At 53.2% G+C, this 23,689-nt stretch overlaps 2 protein-coding genes across 13 annotated transcripts; both read left to right on the forward strand.

The window, feature by feature from the left end:
- Positions 1-499: 499 nt before the first annotated feature.
- Positions 500-21,912, forward strand: HDAC6 (histone deacetylase 6; the record flags this gene model as incomplete). Of its 11 annotated transcripts, none has more annotated exons than XR_014239474.1 (31): positions 511-635; positions 1,676-1,798; positions 1,905-2,033; positions 2,169-2,257; positions 4,191-4,275; positions 4,364-4,404; positions 5,136-5,232; positions 5,379-5,476; positions 6,468-6,572; positions 6,697-6,765; positions 10,375-10,501; positions 10,598-10,663; positions 10,756-10,815; positions 10,894-10,983; positions 11,284-11,390; positions 11,480-11,547; positions 11,793-11,964; positions 12,058-12,186; positions 12,358-12,526; positions 12,837-12,970; positions 13,504-13,572; positions 13,682-13,874; positions 15,372-15,521; positions 16,842-17,016; positions 17,127-17,593; positions 17,678-17,782; positions 17,916-18,062; positions 18,160-18,292; positions 18,510-18,891; positions 19,736-19,905; positions 20,170-21,912. XR_014239474.1 is itself a non-coding variant. In XM_082376293.1 (29 exons), exons 2-29 carry the CDS (start codon positions 1,706-1,708, stop codon positions 18,576-18,578), a joined length of 3,450 nt encoding a protein of 1,149 aa, XP_082232419.1. In that variant the 5' UTR covers positions 513-635; positions 1,676-1,705. The 11 variants fall into 11 exon arrangements, 9 of the variants coding, with proteins under 9 accessions (XP_082232420.1, XP_082232419.1, XP_082232424.1 ...); XR_014239475.1 differs by having other exon boundaries at positions 513-635; positions 1,676-1,816; positions 18,160-18,288; XM_082376293.1 differs by lacking the exons at positions 19,736-19,905; positions 20,170-21,912 and having other exon boundaries at positions 513-635; positions 1,676-1,816; positions 18,160-18,288; positions 18,510-18,936.
- ERAS (ES cell expressed Ras) lies at positions 19,770-23,489 on the forward strand. Of its 2 annotated transcripts, none has more exons than XM_082376353.1 (2): positions 19,770-19,905; positions 22,482-23,489. In XM_082376353.1, the coding sequence occupies exon 2, from the start codon at positions 22,526-22,528 to the stop codon at positions 23,225-23,227; it is 702 nt and encodes a 233-aa protein (XP_082232479.1). In that variant the 5' UTR covers positions 19,770-19,905; positions 22,482-22,525; the 3' UTR covers positions 23,228-23,489. The 2 variants fall into 2 exon arrangements, with proteins under 2 accessions (XP_082232479.1, XP_082232480.1); XM_082376354.1 differs by lacking the exon at positions 19,770-19,905 and adding an exon at positions 20,174-20,227.
- Positions 23,490-23,689: the final 200 nt, after the last annotated feature.

Raw genomic sequence — 23,689 nt, forward strand, 5'->3', positions numbered from 1 at the left:
CTATTACAGCTTGGGAGCAGAGGTGACCCAGTGGAGGGGGCCGACAGGGAGAGCCGCCACCCAAAGAAAAACTCCCCTCCTGAGGTCCATTCTGGCTCCGGCACTATAATTACCACAATTTTCCAGATGAAGAAACTGAAGCCCAGAGATGCTCAGTAACTTGCTCAAGGTCACATGGCTAAGTCGCATAACCTCAGTTTCCTTATCTTCAAAGCAGCCTTAAGGAACTACCTCATAGAACTGTGGCCTGCGACAATGCCTGTCACATAATACTTGCTATCATCACAGTTATTTGCCTCTACTAAGACTCCTTCCGCTCCACCATTTATTTTCGCGGCAGAATATTAATAGCCAACAATTGGTGAGTGCTTCCTATGTACCACCTTGGTGAATATGAACTCAGAAAATCCTCACATTTATTAACATCACCACTCCCATTTTGGCCGCCACCAGCCTTGTCCAGTTTCCACCGTGCTCCAGGCCCACCAGCCCGCCCTCACTACGTCATCACGGCGCGCAACGCGGGAAGCCACTGGGACGAGAGAAGACGCCCCTTCCTAACGGCCTTGCTTGCTTGCTTGCACTCTTGAGTTAATCGCACGGTACAGTTGGCGCCGGTCCGGAGGGCTCCTAAGGTAACTGGACAGGGACGGAGGGACGGCGGCCAAGGCCGCCAGGACGACAGCGGCGGTGGTTGGGGGAGGGGCGAGTTTGACCCCGAGTGCATCGTCCAGCCGCTGGCGCGCGCTTCATACGGGCGCAGCACGGCCCGTGTCGCCAGCTCTCGCGCAGACCCGCAGTTTGTGAGTTCGCGGGAGGTGTGGCCCGCACGAGGGGCGCGGCCTTGCGGCAAGATCCCCAATGTGGGAGGGATTGGGGCGGGCTGTAGAGAGCCCCTGCCCAACGGAAAAGAGGGGACTCAGGGAATTTTGAGGCGTAAGCCAGGGGCGGAGTTTGAGAAAGGGGCTGCGCCCGCGTCGACAGCGGGGGCGAGAAGGGGGAGGGGCTAGCGGGAGGTGGCTCGGAACTGGCTGAAGGGGCTTGGTGAAGCGTTAGGGATTGGGCCTGGGTACGGGGTGGGGCCTGGTGGAAGGAAAGGGGCAGTCCCCTGAGGAGCTGGGCTTGTTGAAACGTTAGGGGCGGGATCTAGCCAAGTGGAAGGTGCCGGTCGGGCCAGTAAGGGGTGGAGTTAAGTGGATCGTTAAGGGTGGAGTCGGGGCCCTGGCTGGGTCTGGCTGAGTGAAAAAGTGGGTGATTATCCCGGGAGATTGGCTGGAATGGGCAGGTTTGCGAAGGGGTGGGGTCTGGGCGAGGCTTTGAGGAATGAAAGGGTCTGGGAATGGGGCTTGATAGGGCGGAAGGGGCGGTGATTAGCTGGAAAGGGCAGGCTCTAGAACGGACTGAGCCAGGGGGTTAATTGTTCTGTGAAAGGGCAAGACTTTGAAAGGAGAATGAATAGTGTCAAAGGGGTGGAGCCTAGTGGAATGGGCGGGACCAGGTAGAATGGACACCCTGCTGGAGGGAGAGAGCCTTAAGAGGCAGAGTTTAGAAGGTGGTGGGGAATAGATAGCAAAGGGATAGAGACTAGCGTAGGGGGCGGGGCCTGGGAAGGGCTGGGATGTAGGGTTTTCATGGCGTTGGGCCCCTTCGGAGTCACCTCCACCCCACCCCGCAGAAACGCGTCAGGGGTGAAGTCTCCCCAGCCATGACCTCCACCGGCCAGGATTCCACCACAACCAGACAGCGAAGGAGTAGGCACAATCCCCATTCCCCCCCCCACGACTCCAGCGTCACCTCGGTGAGGCCCCAGACCTCGGTGAGGCCCCAGACCTGCCCTAATGAGGGGGAGGGGGAGCAGCGGGCCGTGCGTGCGTTGGACTCTGACCCTTCTCTCTGTTTGGCAGAAGCGAGGTGTTAAAAAGGGTGCCGTACTCCGCTCCAGCCCCAATCTAGCGGAGGTAAAGAAGAAAGGCAGAATGAAGAAGCTTAGCCAAGCAGCCGAGCAAGACCTAGTCGTGGGGCTGCAAGGGCTGGTGAGAGGGGCCTGGCCGCAATTTAACCTCCTGTGACAATCAAAACCCTGAGCTTCTCCATCCTGGACAGTATGGGATGTTCCCTCTGACTCAGGCCCTCAATGCATCAGTCTCTCCCATTTTTTTTCCTTGCAGGATCTGAACCGGGAGGCCAGGACACCGTCTGGCACTGGCTTGGTGTTCGATGAGCAACTAAATGAATTCCACTGCCTCTGGGATGACAGGTGAGGCTGGCTCCTCCAGGCCATACCCAAGCCATACAAAGACATACACTTAGAGCCCATTAGAAGAACGAATCCTGTCTTACTCTAGCCTAGAGACTGGAAGCAGATGACTTAGGGAGATGGGGCTCAGGCTTGAATGGGTTGTTTTCATTTAGCCAACAAACATTTATTGAGTGCCTTCTGTGTGCCGGAGATGGTGATACAAATGTGTCAGACAAGACAGACAGGGAGCTGACAGGGGAGTAGGAGAGCAGGTCACTAAACCGCCATCAGCAGTGTGAGGTGTTTAATGAAGGAGGACCTAAGACCAGAGCTTTCAAGAGTGTTTAATAGAGAACGCTAGACTAGCATCCAGGGTTCCCAGAAGGATTCCTTGAAGAAGGGATGTTTGTGCTGAAATGGAAGAATTACACTTCCCATTCAGTCACACATTACAATCCATCAGCAAATTCTTTTGGCTCTATGTTCAAAATGTATTCAGTATCTGACCTCTCCTCACCGCCTCCACTGCCACCACCATCATCACTCACCTAGACTTGCAGAGGCCTCCCTGTTTCCACCCTCACCCCTGCTGCCTGTTCTTTACACAACAGCCTAAAAAAATATGTACGAGATGATGTTCTCTCTCTTAAAGTCCTTCAAGGGCAGGGTGTTGCCCTGAAGGTAAAGTTCAAATTCTTCATCCTGGCCTCTAAGGTTCCATGTGATCTGGCTCCATGTCACCATGATGACCTCGTCAGCCAATCCTCCCCCTCATTCGCTTCGCTTCACTTCACACACACTGATCCCCTTGCTGTTCTTCCAACATACCAGGCACTCTCTCATCTCACGCCTTTACCCTGGCCAATCCCTTTTCCAGAGACTCATTTCCACCTTCTCGTCTCCTAGTTAATATTCACATCTCAAGGAGACCCTCGGAGAGGGCTTTGCCTAGCCACTCCCCTTCCCCCACACCTGAGCGGCAAGATATTCCTAGCCCATGCCATTGTTTGTCCATTATTATACTTATGTGTTTACTAGTTTAGTATCTATCTCCCCTATCCCAGTGGAAGACTCAGGATGGCAAAAGACTTCATTATTGAATACATATCTACCGTCTCCTGAGGCGCTAGGGACAGGCAGTACACAAAACAAACAAAACTCCTGCCTTCGTGGAGATTACATTTTAGAGGAGGGAGACAGATAGTAAACAAGCAAAAATCGAGTGATAAAGTGTATTAGAAAGAGAAGTGCTGTGGAGAAGCGGGAGGGAGAGTAGCAGAAAGTGCAGTGGAGGGGACTCTTCAGTTTTAAATACGATGAGCAAGGAAGGCCTTACTACCTGAGCAGGGATCTGAAGGAGGTGAGGGAGTGAGCTATGGAGACATCTGGGAGAAGATTGTCCTGGGCAGGAAGAAGAGCTAGCGGAAACGTACTTGGTTTGATTGAGGAACAGGGAGGAGCCTAGTGTAGGAGAAGCAGAGTGAGTGAGGGGGAGAGCAGTAGGAGATAGGGGTCAAAGAGGGGATGGGGCAGGTCGTGAAGGGCCTTCTGGGGCATGGGGAGGACTTTGGCTTTTACCCTGAGTGAGCTGGGAGCCAGGAGAATTTTTTGAGTAGAGGAGGGACATGACCTGATTTGAGTTTTAACCAGTGTCTGGGCTGCTGTGCAGAGAAGGGACTGTTGGGGGAGCAAGGGCAGAAGCTGGGAGGCCAGCTGAGTGCAATAGCCCAGGCGAGAGGTAATGGTAGCAGCAGTGGGGGTGATAGGAGAGGGCCAGGCTCTGCATATATCATGAGAACGGAAACCAGCAGGCGCCAGGGATGACTCCAAAGTTTCATGCGTCAGCAGCTGTGGAAGGGCAGATGGGGAAGATGTGCAGAAGCAGATGTGGTGCTCACCAGTGTCATATGTATCTGTATCTATATCTGTATTTGTATCTCTGTCAACCCAGCTTCCCTGAAGGCCCTGAGCGGCTCCATGCCATCAAGGAGCAGCTGATCCAGGAGGGCCTCCTGGATCGCTGTGTGTCCTTTCAGGTGAGTCCCCCAGCCGACATCCTGGGCAGAGGGCAGCAGCTGGTGGGACAGCCAGAGCCTTAGCCCTTTATTCCTCATGTCTCCCCAGGCCCGATTCGCCGAAAAGGAGGAGCTGATGTTGGTTCACAGGTGAAGGCTTGGGAGCCTGGTAGGGATGGGGAGGAGGCTGCCCTGGGCCAACCAGGGCAGGCCAGATGCTTTGGGAAGGAATGTCATGGGCTCCGTGGTCTTGGGCAAGTCACTGAGCCTCTCTGAATCTCAGTGTCATCGCCTGTAACTTGGGGGCTAGTAAACATGAGCTCCTCAGGAGGGCTTGATGTGTGTCGGGTGCTTAGAATGGTGCCTGACATATCATGAGTCCCTGATGAGCTCTTTTTGTTATTATAATCTGATGTGTAAACAGATGATGGATATGTGGACAGAGTGATCAGGGGGTTCCCCCAGGGGGCTGAAGGAACCCAGAGTAAGAGGCCTGATGTGGTATGGCTCAAGGAAAGTTAGTGTGGCAGAGGGGGTATCTGAGCTGAGCTTTAAGAGCAGAAAAAGAATGAGTCCCATGAAGCAGAAGGCTGAGGAAAGGGAGATGCAGACAGCTGGAACTGTCTGGCCAAAGACCTGGAGGCAGGATTTGATGTGGCCAGAGCAGAGGGCAAGGGTTGTTACTGGAAATGAGGCAGGCTGGGGAAGAAGCAGGGAAGGTATCCTACATCCCAGCTATTCCCCAGATTGACAATTGAGGAGGCCTGACTTGTCCAGGGGTTTGGTGCATGGAGGACTCAGCTGGGAAGGGGATAGGGCCCTGGTTCAGGGCCAGGGAGGGAGGCGGGCCCCTGAATCCCATCCCCCATCTATATACCCAGTCTAGAATACATTGATCTGATGGAGACGACCCAGTACATGAATGAGGGGGAACTCCGTGTCCTAGCAGATACCTATGACTCAGTTTATCTGCATCCGGTATGGATGAGAACTGTGAGGGCAGAGGGTGGTGGCAATCCCGGGGTCCCCCATCCCCACATCCACCCCACCTTGGAGGGGGGCAGCTGAGTGGACAGGGCTGCTGTCTCCCTCACTCCCTCTCTGGCTCCCCACTGTCTCTCCAGAACTCATACACCTGTGCCTGCCTGGCCTCAGGCTCCGTCCTCAGGCTGGTGGATGCAGTCCTGGGGGCTGAGATCCGGAATGGTATGGCGATAATCAGGTAGGACCCACTAGCATAAGGCTTTTTTACATTACAAAAAAATTCCTTTCTCAAATGTAAAAGGTAATGGTGTGGGAAGTATATTCACATGGTTCAAGAATCAAATGTTAAAAAAGGTTAGGGGTCAGGTACAAGTAAAAGTCCTCCCCACCCCCGTCTCCAGACACCTGCTTCCTCTCCTGGAGGCAGTCGCTGTCACCAACGACTCTTGTGTCCTCCCAGAAATAGTCTGTGCCATTCATGGAATAAATACCATACTTTGTTGATTCTAAGATGTATATTTTTTTCATATTTGAAACATCTTGAAATCTGGATGCATCTTATAAACAATGGTGACTCAGAATTCCTTTGGCAGCATTTTCTGCTTTGTTATTGGCATGTAAAATCACAGTACATCTTCTCATCGTTGGCATCCCAGAAGTGATGAAATGCAGAAGACGTAGCTTTTCTCCTACCTCCCCTTTTTTAGCCACAAATTGTGGTAGCACTCGACACACTCCCTGTATCATGCATTTTTCACTTATATATCTTGGAAAGCTTTTCTCTTAACAGTGTATAGCCTAGACCCATGTAGAACGCCATTATACAAATGCACAGTAAGTTAACCTGCCTGCTACCATTGGGCATTTTGGTTCTCTCCAATCATTTGCTGTTTCCAAAAAATGCTGCAGCAAATATCATCCATTTATAAACATGTTATTTCACCCTTTTTGTTATATAGGTTGTGGCCTAAGTCCCTAGGAGCAGAAGGACTTGGTATGAGGGTGTATGCATTGATAATTTTAATGAGCATTATCAAATTTCCTTCAGAGAGAGAAGAGTAGACTGGGGGTGAGGGTCTGAGGGACCCAATTACTCAGTTCCTGGCAGATGTGCAGGCATCAGCACTGGGGGAGTTGGTGGTCCAGGATTAGAGAGCAGGGAAGTGTCCATCTCTGAAGAGGAGGACCCCTCACCACCATTAATCTGTGGCCTTCCCTGCCCTTCCCAGGCCTCCTGGACACCACGCCCAGCACAGTCTTATGGACAGGTATTGCATGTTCAACCACGTGGCTGTGGCTGCCCGCTATGCTCAACAGAAGCATGACATTCAGAGGTCAGCAGCAAGCAGCAGGGTGGGTGTAATGAGGGTGGCGCAGGGTTGGGTATCTTGGTCTAGGCACTTCCCCCAGATGCTCCTTGATCTGCTTACATAGTGCCCCCCTCTCTCCCACTCACAGGGTCCTTATCGTGGATTGGGATGTGCACCATGGTCAAGGAACACAGTTCACCTTTGACCAAGACCCCAGGTATGCCCGGAGTACCACCCTAGATGCTAGACTCCCAGCCACCCGCCATCTTTACAGGCCCAGCCAGAAGGGGCCCAGGAGGGAAGGGGAAGCATTCACATTTGTTGGGCCTGCCCTGGCAACAGGTTCGGTACTGCCCTCTGCGTGTCTGCTGTCTCTTAATTTCATTCTGAGGCAGGGACTGTTGGGTTCCCCATTTTACAGATCAGGGAACTGAGGCTTACAGGTTAAGAGGTCATAGAGAGAAGAAGTTGAAGAGATGAGATTTGAGCCCACAAATGTTTGGAGATCTCGTTCACCAATTTATCCTGGAGCTGGAGTGAACCTCAAATTACTACTTTATGTTTTCTGATTATGACAATACTGCAAATTTTATTTCTTTAAAGAATTAAAGGGAGTTAGTTCCCTGGTGTCCTAGTGGTTAGGATTCCGGGCTTTAACTGTCTCTGCCGGGGTTCAATCCCTGGTCGGGGAACTGCGATCCCGTAAGCCACATGGCATGGCCAAAAAACAAACAAAAAAATTAAATATCGAAATGTCTAAAGCAGTGAGTCTCCTGTAATTCCTATCACCTCAAAAGTAACTGTTGATAGTTACAGAATTTTTCCTGTAGATGTATGAATATTCATCATTATCATTATTATTATTAACATACTACCACTACATTTTCTTCAACAACTTGCTTTTTGCATTTAACAGCATGGTGTGGACACCTCCATGTTAGTGCCTCTGAAAAGCATCTCGTTCTTTGTAAGAGCTGTACAGTGTTCCATTGTATGGCTATACCTTTGGTCATTTAACCCCAGGATGTTTATAGGTCTTCCCAGTCTTTGCTATACAGATAATTCTACAGTGAATAGTCTGGTAAATATATAATTTTATACTCCTCTGAGTATATCTGTAGGATGAATTTCCAGTTCGTCAGAGGGTCACTGTGCTTGAAAGTCTAGAATCTAGTGCCAGACTTCCCTCCAGAAAGAGAACCACCTTACCCTTCCTGCAGAAAGTGATTGAGCCCATCCTTGTCAGTAGGGGACACTACTAAATAGTTGTTGTTTTATCCAGCCTTTTATTGAATTGACTGCATAAATTCCACTTTTTCCCATGGTTCCTGAGCTCCTGTGGCCCATTATCTAGTCTAGGTTGGTTGTTCTCCAGACATTGCTTTATTATTTTCCACCATTCATTGTTGCTGACAGATGTCTAGATGTCAGTCTGATTTTCATTCCTTTCCAATATATTTTCCTCTCTGGAAGGTTTTAGGTTCTTCTCATTATCCCTGGCGTTCTGAATTTTCACCCTGCCCCTCATTCTGCTTACCAGTGGTAGATATTTTACATCTGAAGACTCATGCCTTTCTTAAATCCTCAGAAGTTTTCTTCTATTAGATTGTTGATGATTTCTTCTACTGTGTCCTCTCTGGTCTCTCTGTTAGTCAGATGTTAGACTTCCTGGGTTGATCCTCTGTGTCTCTTATTTTTTATCTCATGTCTTCTGTCTCTTTTTTCCTTTTGCTCAGTGTCCTGGGAGATTTCCTCAACTTTACCTTGCATTCCTTCTTTTAAGCTTCAAGAGCACTTTCTTCCTCTCTGTGTTTATGCTCTACTAAGCTTTAGTTTAGTTGTCTTCCTTGTCTTCATAATAGTATTTTAAGGGCTATCCAATTTGTCTCCAGCCAGGACCCTCCTGATGGAGTTAAGAGATTGAGAGATGGGGAGCTGGGAGACTGAAGGTCATGGATAGATTTTTTTTTCATTTATACATTCTTATTCATAAAGAAGAATGCATTGAATATATTCACAATTCTTCATATCTATGCATATAGTCATACATCCACAAAATAACACAGCTATTGCCTCCAATGCACTTTTAAAACAAAAAGAATGATTAATGATATTAAGGAATTCTTGTTATTATGCCTAAGAAAATTAACAAGAATTCATTTAGTAAACTAAAGCTTAGTAGTTAAAAGGAACAAGTAAATTTAGTGAGTTGGTTATTCAGTGAATTGGCTATTCAGAATTGATTTTGTGAGCATTGACCTGGATCTGTGCTTGACTTCTCAAGAAGGGAAACCTCAGATTGTCTTGGGTGACTTCCCAACCTGTTCAGCATGGGAGAGGGCCTGCTGGGGCCCCAGACTACTTTCCAGAGATTTGTTGAAGTCTCTAATTGTCTGACATCCTTTCTCCCACTCTCTGTCTTCCTGGGTTGATACTTGTTTAAAATTCCTTTACTATCTTTTGACTAGGATTGTAGGAGAATGAGGAGGTAAACCTGTGCTATCAGTCCACCATTCTTTTACTGGAAGTCAGTTGAACTTATTTTTAAATCTCCTTCTATTTGCTTTATAAACTTAATTTCCTTGGGTGTTAGTTCTTCTGTTTGTTGACTTTGGTGGCTCTCTTGTGGGGTGGACTTTCTTCAAATCTTTTCTTTATTCCTATCTTTCCCGATGATAATATTTATGTTCTACTGTACGTTTATCTGTTAGAGTCAAAAGTAAAACAGTCATCCCCCATCTACTCAAGACCAGAGCTTTCACATGGTCTTTATCCCCCCAATTCCAAAAATCCTTGTATACCAATTGCATTTAATTTCACAACTATATTATCAACATTTATTAAAATGTGACTGTTAAGTTTGTCTAGATTTATTGCTTACCACTGTTTCTTGCATTTCCCTAAAAAAGGAAAAAAGTGCTGCCTTAAGTCCTTTCTGGAACAAGGCAGGGGGTGGATGAACAGATGGATGGAAGGATGGATGAGAGATATTCATTTTGATCACCTCAGTCAGAATCAAGCCCTCCTACTTGGCTTACTATCAGAACATATACCACTGTGTCTTTTCAGTATCTGTTCTGTGTCAGCCCCCCTCACTGCTCTGAGTGCTCAGTTTCTCACCTAGAAAATAGAAGAAATAGTAGAGGTAGCCTGTAAGGTATTGGAGACAAGGAATTGCCCCCTCACTGGCCTCATGGAGCCCCAGCCAGCATCCCCACTCCAGCTCCACATACAGAACCAAGTCCCACCCCTCCTAACCTCTAGGCCCTGAGTCTCCCCACTTCCTTCAGGGAAAATACTAAGCTCCCTAGCCTCGCCTGGCGTTCTTTTCAGCCTTAGCTGGCTCCCGCCAACTAAGGCCAACTAAGAGCCTCATGCCTCTGTGGGCCTCCAGTGTCACAGGGTTTGTCCTGCTGTCACTATCTTGGTCACAGGGGCTGGTGGGTGGGCAGGCATGATCTAGAGTCCCCCACGGGGTCAGGAGCCCTAGGAGGTGGGATAGACTTGATAGCTCTCAGGGTCTCAGAGCTAGAACTGGGTGGGCACTGAGAGGGGCAGCAGTGTTTGCTGAGGGAGCAATTTCAGTAAGAGAGCAAATGAATGAGTGAGTGAGGTAATGGATAAATAAATGGAAGAATTAATGGATGAGAGGATGAATAAGCTGGCAACTGAATGGAAGAATGAATGAATGTATGAATTAAAGAATTCATGGGGAAATTACTGAGAGAATGAGTGAATGGTTGAGTCAACTGTGGTAGCTGTGGGTTGGGGGTTTCTGGGGGGACCGACTCCTCAACCCTCACCTCTTTTTTTTCTCTGTCTCTAGCGTCCTCTATTTCTCCATCCACCGCTACGAGCAGGGTCGGTTCTGGCCCCACCTTACAGCCTCCAACTGGTCCACCACAGGTTTTGGCCAAGGCCAGGGATACACCATCAATGTGCCTTGGAACCAGGTCAGTATCTGCCCACCCTTTGCCCCCAAAATGAGGCCCAGCCCTGCCCTTCAGGGCAGATGGCAGGACGTCGCCATCATGCCTCCCTGTCTGCAGGTGGGGATGCGAGATGCCGACTACATCGCCGCTTTCCTGCACGTCCTGCTGCCAGTTTCCCTTGAGGTCCTGTGGGTCTGGGATGTGTTGGGGCAGAGGCGATGTTGAGGGAAGGGCCGTGAGGGCAGGTGGCCTCATGTAGTTCCTACCCCCTTCAGTTCCAGCCCCAGCTGGTCCTGGTAGCTGCTGGATTTGATGCCCTCCAAGGGGACCCCAAGGTAAGGCAGGTGCACTGGGATGGCAGGAGGGCAGAAGGGGGCCGCACGGAGCAGGGCTGACCCTCCACGTCCCTCCAGGGCGAGATGGCCGCCACTCCGGCAGGGTTCGCCCAGCTAACCCACCTGCTCATGGGTCTGGCAGGAGGCAAGCTGATCCTCTCACTGGAGGTGAGTGACTCACTTCGTCTCTCAGCCCATGGATCCTGGAAGACGTAAGAACAACTTTCAGTCCTGTCCCAGCATTTCCACTTACTAGCTGGACAACCTCTCCTAAGTCACTCAGCTTCCCTGTGCCTCTGCTTTCCTTATGTAAAATGGGCATTATAATAGTAGTAATCACCCCATGATACTGTCCAGCACATGAAATGAAGTCAGCCTTCAAATGCCCTGTTGCTTGACAACACCCTACTCTTCTCTGGTAACATCTGGTTCTTTCCTGCCCTCCCTCATGTGAACTCCTTCTCCCAGGGTGGCTACAACCTCCGCTCCCTGGCTGAGGGCGTCAGCGCCTCTCTCCACACCCTTCTGGGAGACCGTTGCCCCATGCTGGAGTTCCCTGGCACCCCTTGCCCGAGGTGAGCCCAGGTGGAGGAGGGGAGAAGTAGGCCCCTCATTGCCCACTCAGGGGCCAGTTGGTCACATTTTCCCCTCCCTTGCCCTCCAGTGCCCAGGTGTCGATCTCCTGTGTTCTAGAAGCCCTTGAGCCCTTCTGGAAGGTCTTTGTGAGATCAGGTAGTTGGCAGGGAGTGCGCTGGGTGGGGGGTTGGGCAGGGAATGAGCTGTGGGAGGAGACTCTTCCAGACCCCACTCTGACTTTCCTCGCTGCCTTGGTGGGGGAGGGTCAGGCCCTCTCTCTCACTGGGCCCTGGTTTCAGGCCTCCCACCCCTTTTTAGGTTTGGGTAAACTGAGTGCCAGAGTATTAAGGGGATCCAGGGTGGGGGAGTAGGACTAGGGTGAATGTGGCCTCCCCATGCAGCTGAGACCCTGGAGGAGGAGGACACTGTGGAGGGGGACAATGTGGAGGAGAAGGAGGAGGAGGGACCGTGGCAGCCCCCTGAGCTCCCAATCCTGACGTGGCCGGTGCTGCAGGCTCGCACAGGGCTGGTCTATGACCAACAGATGATGGATCACTACAACTTGTGGGACAAGTATGCAGTCAGAGAGGTGGGCTAAGTGGGAGGAGGGGAGGGACCCCCCACTTCAAGTACACTAAGCCCTGCCTCCGATTCCCCCACACCTAGCCACCACCCCGAGACGCCTCAGCGCATCCAGCGTATCATGCACCGCCTGGAGGAGCTGGGTCTTGCCGGGCGCTGTCTCGCCCTGCCCGCACGTCCAGCCACGGACGCTGAGCTGCTCGCCTGCCACAGGTCAGACCCCTGTGGCCGGGGTGGGATGGGGCCTCAGAGCACGCAAGCCACCCTAGGGGCTGGAGCCTGGGCTTGCCTCTGTTACGTGGAGCTGCTGCGAGACACAGGAGAGGACGTGGAGGGGACAGAGTTACCTGGCTGTCCCCTTGAGTGCCCCCTCTGTGCCTCCAGTGCTGAGCACGTGGATCGTCTGCGGGCCACGGAGAAGATGAAAATCCGGGAGCTGCACCGCGAGGGCGCCAACTATGACTCCATCTACATCTGCCCCAGCACCTTCACCTGTGCACAGCTGGCTGCTGGCGCCGCCTGCCGCCTGGTGGAGGCTGTGCTGGCGGGAGAGGTGCCTGCACTTTGGGGAGGGGACCTTGGGCTCCAGGAGAGGAAGTCCTGGGGGTGGGGGGTGGGGAAAGAGGCGGCTCTGAGAGGTGGGCCAGGCCTGAGGAAAGGGGGCATGCAATGGGAGGAGATCCTAGCTCACTAGAGGCCTGGCTCCTGGGGAAGTGCACCCAGCAGGATGGGAGCTACAGGGTTGGGGGCCCCTAGCAGCTGGTGGAATAGTAGAGGGACAGGAGAGATGGAAGAGGAGAGGAAAGGGAAGGGAAGGCGGGGAGGGTGGGTGGTCTAATCTTTGTTCCCTGCCCCTCCGCCAGGTTTTGAATGGCATTGCTGTGGTGCGTCCCCCCGGCCACCATGCAGAGCGGGATGCCGCTTGCGGTTTCTGCTTTTTCAACTCTGTGGCTGTGGCTGCTCGCCATGCCCAGGCCGTCAGTGGGCGTGCGCTGCGGTGAGGGCTCCCTGCCCCCACCGCCTGGTGCTTATGCAGCAGGCCCCGTAGTGCAGCCCCCATAGTTACCCCGAACCACCCAAGGGTCCAATTGCCCAGCACTTCCAGGAAAGGACCAAGGATCTAGCCTCTCAGTGCTTACCCAGATAGGATCCCCAGATTGCGGCACCCAGGTGCTTATAAAACAGAATCCAGGGTCCCCTTCCCCAGAATTTCTGGCCCCTGATGACTATCCCAACAGAACCCAGGGTCTGGCCTCTGGTGCTTCCTTCAAAAGACCCACGATCTAGCCCCTGGCACTTACCCACACAAGGCCCGGGATCTGGCCCTGAGCACTCGCTCGGGCCCACAGTGAAGCCCTTAGGACTCTGATAGGACCCACAAGCCTGCCACCCAGTGCTTTCCCCAGGGACCCAGGGTCCGCCCATCCGCAATAAATGCCCCTGCATACAGACTCCAGGGGTCTAGTCCCTGCCCTCCCCCAGGGGGCAAGTGTCCCGGGGTAACTGAGAAGCTGTCCCCTCCCTCCTCAGGATCCTGATCGTGGACTGGGACGTCCATCATGGTAATGGAACTCAGCACATATTTGAGGAGGACCCCAGGTGAGGGGCTGGGGCAGGGGGTGGGGTGTGGTCAGGGAGGTGGGCGGGCCATGCCTCATGGGTGCCTCGCTAACCAGGCACATCCCTCCTTCCCACCGTGTTCCTGCAGCGTGCTGTACATTTCTCTGCACCGCTATGATCATGGCACCTTCTTTCCTATGGGGGACGAGGGTGCCAGCAGCCAGATAGGTCAGGCTGCAGGCACGGGCTTCACCGTCAATGTGGCCTGGAATGGGCCCCGCTTGGGTGACGCCGACTACCTGGTTGCCTGGCATCGTCTGGTGCTTCCCATTGCCTATGAGGTACGATTTAGGATGCACGTGGCAAGACTGTGTGGGTGGCAGCAGGCGTGCATGTGTCCGACATCTCAGTGACTGATCCTGTGAGAGGACCTGCGGGTGGCTGCTGTGATGGCTTTGGGGGAGGGGATGTGACTCTGTGATGGCCTTTGGGTATGTTTGTGCAGTGGCTGCATGTGACTGCCTTCTGTGTGTAACTGTGAGGACTTGGGAGTGTGCGGGGATGGTCTTGCCTGGGGATGTGCCTGGCTGTGTACCTGTCCTGTGTGTACACCATCACTAGTGCCTATCTGTGTGTGATGGTAGCCCCATGTGACTGCCATCTCTGTGGAACTGCACGTGCCAGGTGGGGAGGGGTTCGAGCACGTGTGAAACTCTGCGCAGGGAGCTATTGGTCACTACCGCTGCTCTGTGTGATGTGTGTGATATTGTGAGTCACTGCACATTGCTCTCTCTGTGACAGCCAGTGTGTGACTTTCTGCATGTGGAAGGCTGTGTGTGACAGTCATCTCTCTCTCCTATGGCCTATATACATTCCCCTGACTCTGTGTGAGTGGCCGTAGGTAACTGCTTCCTCCGTGTGTAAACTGTGTGTATGTGTGGCAAATCATGTGTACATGACTAACTCTGAGGGTGCATGAACGTGAGCGCCATCTCTGTGACCTCTGTGCAGACATGCGTGTTCAGATGTGTATGTGTGTCTGTGCACAGTTGGCTGTGACTATCTCTGTGTGTGTGCAACTCTGTGAAATAGTGTGTGTGACCATGTGCAAGCGACCACCTCCTGTGGGTGCAACAGCACATGTGACTATTGTGACTGTGGTGGTGGCATGTGTATGATTGTGTTTGTGCAGGGGTAGCTGTGGATTACTGTTCCCTCTGAGAAACTGTGTGTGCGTGCGTGACTAGTACCATGTATAGTCTGGTCTGTGTGAGACTGTCTGATTGTGTGTGGGTGTATGTGACTGTATGTGACCATCTTCTGTGTGTGGCACTTGTGTTGTCATCTTCTGTGATGGAAACGTGTGCACCTCTCTTTGGCACCGTGTGTATAAAACCCTGTGTTGTGCCCATGTGTCCCATGTTTGACCCAGGGAGGGGAGTGTGTGCCTCTTGGTCTCACCCTTGGGTGTGTATGTGAGGACATATCTCTCCGTCTCATGTCACCATCTCTTGACATGAGTCTCCACACCTCACAACTCTGCTTCATGACCCTGTCCGTCTGTTTCTCACATCTCCATATCTCTGTATCTCGGGTCTCTAAATCTGTGTCTGATGTGTCCACATCTCTGAATCTCTCTTGTGTCTCCATGTCCTCCCCTCCCTATTTTCAGGGCTCTGGTCTTGTGTCTCCCGGGCTCCAGGTCCCATGTCTCCATCTCTCTGACTTGCATTGCCATGTCTTCATTTGTCCTTGTCTGTGTCTCTGGGTCTCCCTGAACTGCTGCCTCCCCACGCCCCCACCCTCATGCTCACGTGTCTCTTCTCTGCCTGCCTCAGTTTAACCCGGAACTGGTGCTGGTCTCAGCTGGCTTCGATGCTGCCCGGGGGGACCCACTGGGCAGCTGCCAGGTGTCGCCTGAGGGCTATGCCCACCTCACCCACCTGCTGATGGGCCTGGCCAATGGCCGCATTATCCTTATCCTAGAGGTAGCTGTCTCGGTCCCTCTTCCTGCGGTGGGAGGGTGGTCGGGAAGACTTGGGTGTCCCCACCTGGGGTTGTGGGCACACACTGGGCATTAGTAATAACACCAGCATTAGCAACTTTAATTGAGCACTCACTATGTGCAAGACACTCTTCTTGGCACTTTACGTGCATTATTAATGCATTTACTTAACAAAGCAGCCTTGTGAGGTAAGGTCTACTGACCTCATCATTTTCCTCTCTCAAGATCAGGGAAACTGAGGTACAGAGAGCTATGGTGACTAGCCGGAGGTCACACATTTAATAATGGCAGAGCCAGGCCTTGAACCCAGGCAGCCTGGCTCCAGAGTCTTTGCTTTTTACCTCTACTTGAACTCCCTGCAACAAAATCCTGAGACAAAGGAAATTCACTGACCTTTTGTAAAGTACTCAGTGCCCCCGCCCCCTGTGCCTCAGTTTCCTTGTCTGTAAGATGTAGCTGGCTAATCGTGGAGGGGTGCCTGGCACATGGTAAGCCCTGTATAAGAGCTGTGGCTTCTTATGGTTATGCATTGTTCGTACATTAGTTTAACCCACTCAGCAACTTTCTGTGCTGTTATTTGTACTCCTTCACAGATGAGGACAGTAAGTCACAGAGAGATTAACTGGCTGGTAAGATGTCCCACCGTGTGCCCAGGCCTGCCTGTGGTGGAGCAGGGTGGTGGACTCTCTCCTCAGGTAGCCCAGGTTCCAACCTCAGTGCTGCCTCTTACCAGCTGTTAAGACCTCAGACAAGTCATCTAACCACTCTGAGCCACGGTTTCTTTATCTGGAAAAAGAGCAGAGACTGGGGTTCCTATAGAGTGTGAGAAAAGGGGGTTCCCATACCAGGTCAGGATAGAGATTCACGTAGAGAGAGAGACCAGTTGTTCCTGTACCAGGGCAGGGCAGGGCCTTCTGTGTGGGTGGGGCCAGGGGTTCCCATACTGTGAAGGCAGGTTCCTGCACCGATTCAGCACATGTGGTTGTGAGGATTCAGTGCTTAGAATAGGGTCTAGCACACAGCAAGCACTTAATGAACGTCAGCGCTTACTAATGTTGCCATCAGTACTGTCATTCTTGTGGTTATTATTATCTTGCACTTTACGTCACAATTTTATCCCCTCAACGACCACCTCACACAGTGGGTGCTGTCCATCTGACAGATGTGGGTTCTACTTGTCCCCAGTACCTACCCTCCAGACTTGCAGGACCCCAAGGGGAGATTGGGAGGCAGGACATCTCGTCTCCCAAATTCCCTGAGGACCCCCCCGTCATACCTTTCCCTCCTCTTTTCCTTAACAAAGGGTGGTTATAACCTGACATCCATCTCGGAGTCCATGGCCGCCTGCACCCACTCCCTCCTTGGGGACCCGCCACCCCTGCTGACCCTGCTGCGGCCCCCACTGTCAGGGGCCCTGGCCTCAATCACCGAGACCATCCAAGTCCATCGCAGATACTGGTGCAGCTTGCGGGTCACAAGTGAGTGGGTAAGGGGAACTGCGGGCAGTGGGGGCTCAGGGGAGGGCAGGGTTTAGAGGCGGGAGAAGGGATAGCACCCACACTCAAGGATCTCCCTTCCATGGTTCCAGAGGTCAAAGATAAAGAGGGACCCTCCAGTTCTAAGTTGATCACCAAGAAGGCACCCCAGCCGGCCAATCCTGGGTCAGCCAAGGGGATGACCATGCCAGAAGGGAACATTCTGGAGGCAGGCACGGGGAAGGCCACCTCAGCAACATCTGTGAAAGAGTCCACTCCACGCCAGACTACGTCAGAGACAGCTGTGATGGAGCTCACTCAGGACCAGTCATCAGAGACAGCCATGGGAGGAGCTGCTGGGCTGAACCAGGCCACCTCAGAGGCAGCCACAGGGGATGCCACGCTGGACCAGACCACCTCGGAGGAGGCTGTGGGGGGAGCTGAGCTGATCCAAAGCCCTCCAGCCTCATGCGCTGACAGTCAGACTCCTCCTGCGTCACCCATGCAAGGAGCCACAACCCAGATATCCCCCAGTAAGCTGACTGGAAATCTCAGGACCTTGGAACTAGACAAGGCACAGGTAAGACCCACCACACCCAGGTAGGGGGGAAGAAGGGACAAGAATCAGGCCTCCTGGATACATCTCTTATCTCTGTGTGTATAGGAACCCCCAGAAGAGGAGGAGCTACTAGGAGAGGCAGCTGGAGGTCAGGACATGAATGAGTCAGTACTGATGCAGATCACTGGAGACCATGCTGACACTGACCAAGTGAGCTCTGGGAGAGGCTAGAACAGTGGCTTCCTTCTCATGCCCATTTGTGCCTCCCCGTAGGAGCATGCGCTATAGGAACATATAATGGGGAGGTGGAGTCCCTACCTTACTCAGTTTTACCCACCCCCAGGCCATGTTTTATGCTGTAACACCACTGCCCTGGTGTCCCCATTTGGTGGCAGTATGCCCCGTACCTGAAGCAGGCCTGGATGTGACCCAACCTTGTCAGGACTGTGGAGCACTCCAGGAGAACTGGGTGTGTCTGTCTTGCTACCAGGTATGCAGCCGAGGAAAGGGATAGGGTGGAGGTTGGCCCAGGAGCAAACCACAGGTGGGTGCTGATTCCCCACCCAATGCTCGCTCCCCAACCTCAGGTCTACTGCAGTCGTTACATCAACGCCCATATGCTCCAACACCATGAAGGCTTGGGACACCCGCTGGTACTCAGCTACGCCGACCTGTCTACCTGGTGTTACCACTGTCAAGCCTACGTTCACCACGAGGTGGGCCCTGGGCAGACCCTCTAACGTGTGCACACTCACTCACACTCCCCCCCGCCCCCCCCCACACACACCTTTTGTGATTGCATAAGGGGCGAATGGAGACCCTTCTGCATGTGGGATAGGCCAAGAGACAGGGCGGTTGAGGGCTGGAGTGGGGGCAGCCTCCTGGCTGAGATAGAGGGGTGCTCACTCTTACCTCCCCTCTCTTGCCTCCTCCTCAGGCTCTCCTAGCTGTGAAGAACATCGCCCACCAGAACAAGTTTGGGGAGAACGTGCCCCACTCACACTAAATCCCAGAGTGTGCTCCTCTTCTTCACCTTCTGAGACCCAAGATAGACCAACCTTAGTTCATTCCAAGCTATACCTTTGATGAGGGGTAGCCTCACTCCATCCCATCCTGAAGACCCTTTACAACTCGCCCAGGGTGCTGATTTAAGTGTATATATTTGTAAGAGGACTGTGATGATCAATTATAGATCTCCCACTGCCTGCTCAAGGGACTCCATCTACTCTGCCCCAGAAGGCAAGGGGAGCAGCTCAGTGACCCCAAGAGGGGGCTGATATAAAGATGATACTTTGGAGGGAAGGGGGATCAACTGGCAGGTATGGCGGGGTTGCATATGTAATAAAGTACAAGCTATTACAAAACTTGGAGAAAGCTTTTAATCTTGAGTGGGTAAAGAAGCCCACCCTCCTGGCCAACAGGGCTGATGAGTAATGAAGGAATGAGGGTGTGGGTCTTTATCAGGTCAACCCCCTGCTCATCCAAAAACTAACTGGAAATAGAGCAAGCAGCTGGACTGGCTCCATAAGAGATTAAATGGTGGGAATCTGTGAGAAAATGAGCTCCTGCCTTAGAAATAGGAGCCTCACAGCCAGTCCCAGCTACACCCTGGCTGGGAAGGCAAGAAAACTATCATGAAGTGTGTTCATTAGGCCTCAGTCTCCCCATCTGTCTTTGTCTTGATTGGGGGGTGGGGGGGTGTCCAGGTTTAACATACTTGGATTTGGTGGTCACGGGTAGCTTCCTGGGGGAAGGAGTGTCTACCACTGACCAAGGGTGGGGAATTGTGGGATAATTTTAGGGTTTTATTTCTCCCATATAATGAGAATTGCTTCGGCAACTCAAAGGAGTCTGGGCTGAGGTTTCCTGGGCTTTTCTTCATGGCCACCCTGTGACCCCAAGATGGCCAACAGAGCCCCACCCAATCAAGAAGAGGAGAATGGGAAAGGGGAAGGGTCAGCTCAGTCATCCTCTTTGAAGGAGCATTGTGGTTGCCTCCGCCCCACAACACCTGCTTACATTTCATTGGTCAGAATTGTGTCACATGACTGCCATAGCTGCAAGGGAGTCTAAGAAATGTTGTAGCTTGGAACACATCCACCTCAAATCAGGTTCTTTCTGCCTTTACAAAATAACCCCTCCTCTGCAACTCTCTCCCTCCAGGACCGGACGCAACTCTCTCCCATGCTACCAAAAAGCCCACTTGAGGCAGCACAAGCTCCAGGGCCTCAGGCCCTCACAAAACATTTGGCAAAGTCTGGACATTCAGGTCAAAAATCTGACACACCCCCCACGCAGTAAAAACACGAAATCACGTCCCAGATGGGGATAAGGTAAGGAAGAGGTGCAGCGGGATGCACGGGGCACACAGCGGGGGTCAGCGCTCACAGCGTACCCCAAGCAGACCTCCTTTGCACACACTCGCCTGGCGGGCAGTGACCCAGCACTCACCCCGGGGGCGGGGGACAGGGGTGAGCCAGCGGAGGGGCCCGAGGGCAGCTGGCTGCGCATGCGCACTCCCTCCCCACCCATCCCCCCCTCGCCCCATACCCCCGCCCCATACCCCCCGTTGGGACCAGCGTCTCCTCCCCTGTCAGTCCTGTCAGAGCAGCGGAGGGTTCGGGTACCTGCGCCACCAGCCTTCCTGGGACACAGGTGAGGTGAGCCGGGCCGCCCAGGCCCCACGGCACCGACCTGGGAGGTCCTTCCACTTAGGGCTGTGGGGGTATGGCCGAGGTCGGGTGTCGGGGACCCTCCCCTGTCTCCTCCCATCCTCAGGGGCCAGCAACCCCAGGCCGCCTTTGTGAGGACGGGCCTGGGTGAGGGTGTGGGCGCCGAGCGGGGAGTCGGGAGCTGAGCGGGGAGGTCCAGGCCGAGCACGGGGTCACGGCTTCGGGGTGAAACTGGGGGTCCCCCCTCCCAGCCCCATGCTGGCCAGCCGCCCGGGCTTAGGGGACACGTGTACGGGGCCCGGGCCAGCCCGGAAAGGGGTAGGATTGCGCTTGGGGTGGGCGCCCCCCCGCTCCGCTCAGGTCAGGGAGGTGACACAAAGGAATGGGTACGGGCATGGGGGAGGGGCCCCCGACAGTGCCCCACTGGCACTTGGCACTGCGGTACTTCCATACTCCCGTGTCGCCCTGCGATGGGCTGTGTGACCTCGGGCCAGTCACCGCGGCTCTCTTCCCCGAGCCTCACGGTTCCTTGTTGACGAAGCGGCAGTGGCAGCGTCTGCCTAGCGCCCCGCCAGGTGTCGGGAGGTCGGCCGGCGCTCCGCTGCCAGTGTCGGGTGCTCTCAGTGTCAGCCCCAGCGACCCCCCCGCCCAGAGCGAGGGCCCCCTCACCTGGCCCTGCCTCGGGTGATGGCACCCACCTCTCCAGTCGCCTGGACTCCCTCCCCTTCTTCCCAGTCCCTCAGCAAATCCTGTCAGGCCTGCCTTCGGAACATCTCTGAATCCCGCCCGGCTCGTCCAGATCCCCCACTGCTGGCCCGCACTACTGCCCTGGCCTCCTCGCTGCCCCCCTCCCCTCAGCTCTGTCCTCTGCTTACATCTCCACATCATGGCCCCCTTCTTCCTGGGCGAGCGCATTCCACACTCTTTTCAGGGATCTTCTCTGGGCTGAGGGCCCCACAGCTGGATCCCCACCTGGGACCTAGCCCCCCAACCCTGACCCCCGGATCCCAAACTCCACAGAACCCCCCCTCCACCCCCACCCCCTGTGGATCCCTCAAACCCACCACCTGCCCCCCAGCTGCCACTGTCCCAGGGCTTCCTGGGACACTCGGGGCCGCAGCCATTATGATGCATTTCCTGAGGCCACACACCGAACCAAGACCAGGATGTGTATTGAATGGGTTAATGGTGACTTAGTATTAATAGCGAACGCTAATTGAGTACCTGCTGTGTGCCCATCCTCTTCTAACTACATGGTAATTTACTTGCTTATCTTGTTTATTGTCTCTTTCTCACTTTCAGAATCTAACCCTCCCAAGGGCAGGGACTTTATTTTGTTCTCAGCCATATCCCCGCCCCCCACCCCACCCCCCATCCCTGCACCCATCACAATGCCTGGCGCACAGGAAGGTCCTCGAATTAATGAATGAAAATTAAATTATAATAGAAACACCTAACATTAACCAAGCTCCTTCTGCCTGCTTATCACCACCTATTGCTGAAACATATTTTACTGATTTATCTTTGTTGTCTGTCTTCCTGACTAGAATGTCACGTTCATGAGGGTCGGGGGTTTCTTAATCTGTTTTTTCCCCACCTCTTTGTCCTTGCCCCACAGTAGGTTCTCAACAGCTGTATGTTGAATAAGTAATAAAGACTAAATTCCAATGACAATGGCTAACAGACCTCATCATTTGCTTACCTATTTGGTTTATTGTCTCCATCTTTTAAAACGTAAACTCCTGGGGGCAGGAATGTTGCTCGGCACAAACTATGACTAGCAGTGTGCCAGGCTGGGGTCCAATGGTGACACAATCCGAAACCAAAACCGACGAACGAAATCCCTGCCCTCCCTCCGGAATGCGGAGGGACGGCTAATGGGCAGGGGGTGTCTTTTCCGCGTGACTGGAAATGTTCTAAAATTAGACTATGGTGATGGTCACACAACTCCGTGAATGTACTAAAAAACATTGAATTGTACACTTTAGCTAGGTTAACTTTATGGTATATAAATTAATTAAGCTGTTTTAAAAATCTCACAGCGTTTACGTTGTAAAAGGGAGTGAGAGAGAATAAACAACATAAATAATGTATATAGTATATTAGGTGATTAGCACACACCAGGCACTCAATAAATGTTGATTCGATGACACCCGGCTGTCCCCTTGCCCCTAAATGGTCTCACCTAACCTCCCAACCCCCCACCCCCATTGTCTTTCTTCTCTTTCCACCTGCAGGGCCTGCTGTCCACATCTCTTCCCTGAGCTGCCCACTTGGGGCCATGGCGCTGCCAACAAAGCCTAGTATGATTGATCTGGGCCTGGGCACCTGGAGCCCTAGCTCCCAGGAGCAGAGCCACAGGGCTCGGGCACCCTCCAGGGGTGTTGGCAAGCAGCTGCCTGAGTACAAGGCCGTGGTAGTGGGCGCGAGTGGCGTGGGAAAGAGCGCGCTGACCATCCAGCTGAACCACCAGCGCTTCGTGGAAGACCACGACCCCACCATCCAGGATTCCTACTGGAAGGAGATGGCCCTGGATCACGGAGGCTGCATTCTGAATGTGCTGGACACGGCAGGGCAGGCCACTCATCGGGCCCTGCGTGACCAGTGTGTGGCGATCGGGGATGGTGTGCTGGGTGTCTTCGCCCTCGATGACCCCTCGTCTCTAGCCCAGCTGCAGCAGATGCGGGCCACCTGGGGCCCACACCACACCCAGCCCCTCGTCCTTGTGGGCAACAAGTGTGACCTTGTGACCACCACCGGAGATGCTCGTGCTGCTGCTGCAGCCCTCGCAAAGAGCTGGGGGGCCCCTTTTGTGGAGACCTCAGCCAAGACACGCCAAGGTGTGGAGGAGGCCTTTTCCCTGCTCATCCATGAGATCCAAAGAGTCCGGGAGGCCATGGCAAAGGAGGCCATGGCAGGGCCAGGTGGGGATAAAGGCCGGCACCAGAAGGCCATGTGCCGCTGTGGCTGCTCCGTGGCCTGAAGTTCTTGGTCTAGAAAAGTGGACCCTCCCCCAGACCAGGGTGGTGGTTCCTTCACTTGAGACCCGCCTGCCCCCCCCCTCCCCGACCCCAGCAACTAGCTGTGTGGGACACTGTCGGTGTACTGGGGATAGATGGACCCTTCTCCTGGGGAGGTTTTCTTTTGGTGATGGGCTTTTTGGCAATGTGGGGCCGTAGCGTTGGTTATATGTCATGTCAAGTTGAGAGATTGTGTGGAAAATTAAAGTGTGCTTAGGTTTCAAAGCTGCCTCCATGCCAAGTGTTATGTGGGTGGGAATGAGACTGGGGAGAATGTTACTTGAATTGTGAGAATTATTTCATTCAAGAAATGTGGGGGAGACCCCTGTGTACCAGGTCCTGCTTTGGGTACAAAAGATATAGAGGCAAGCAAGACACTAAAAATCCCTGCCCTTGTAGATATAACATAAGGCTATGTATTAAAG

Source organism: Balaenoptera borealis, assembly GCF_965194805.1.
Source record: "Balaenoptera borealis genome assembly, chromosome: X".
In the NCBI taxonomy this organism is placed as follows: Eukaryota; Metazoa; Chordata; class Mammalia; order Artiodactyla; family Balaenopteridae; genus Balaenoptera; species Balaenoptera borealis.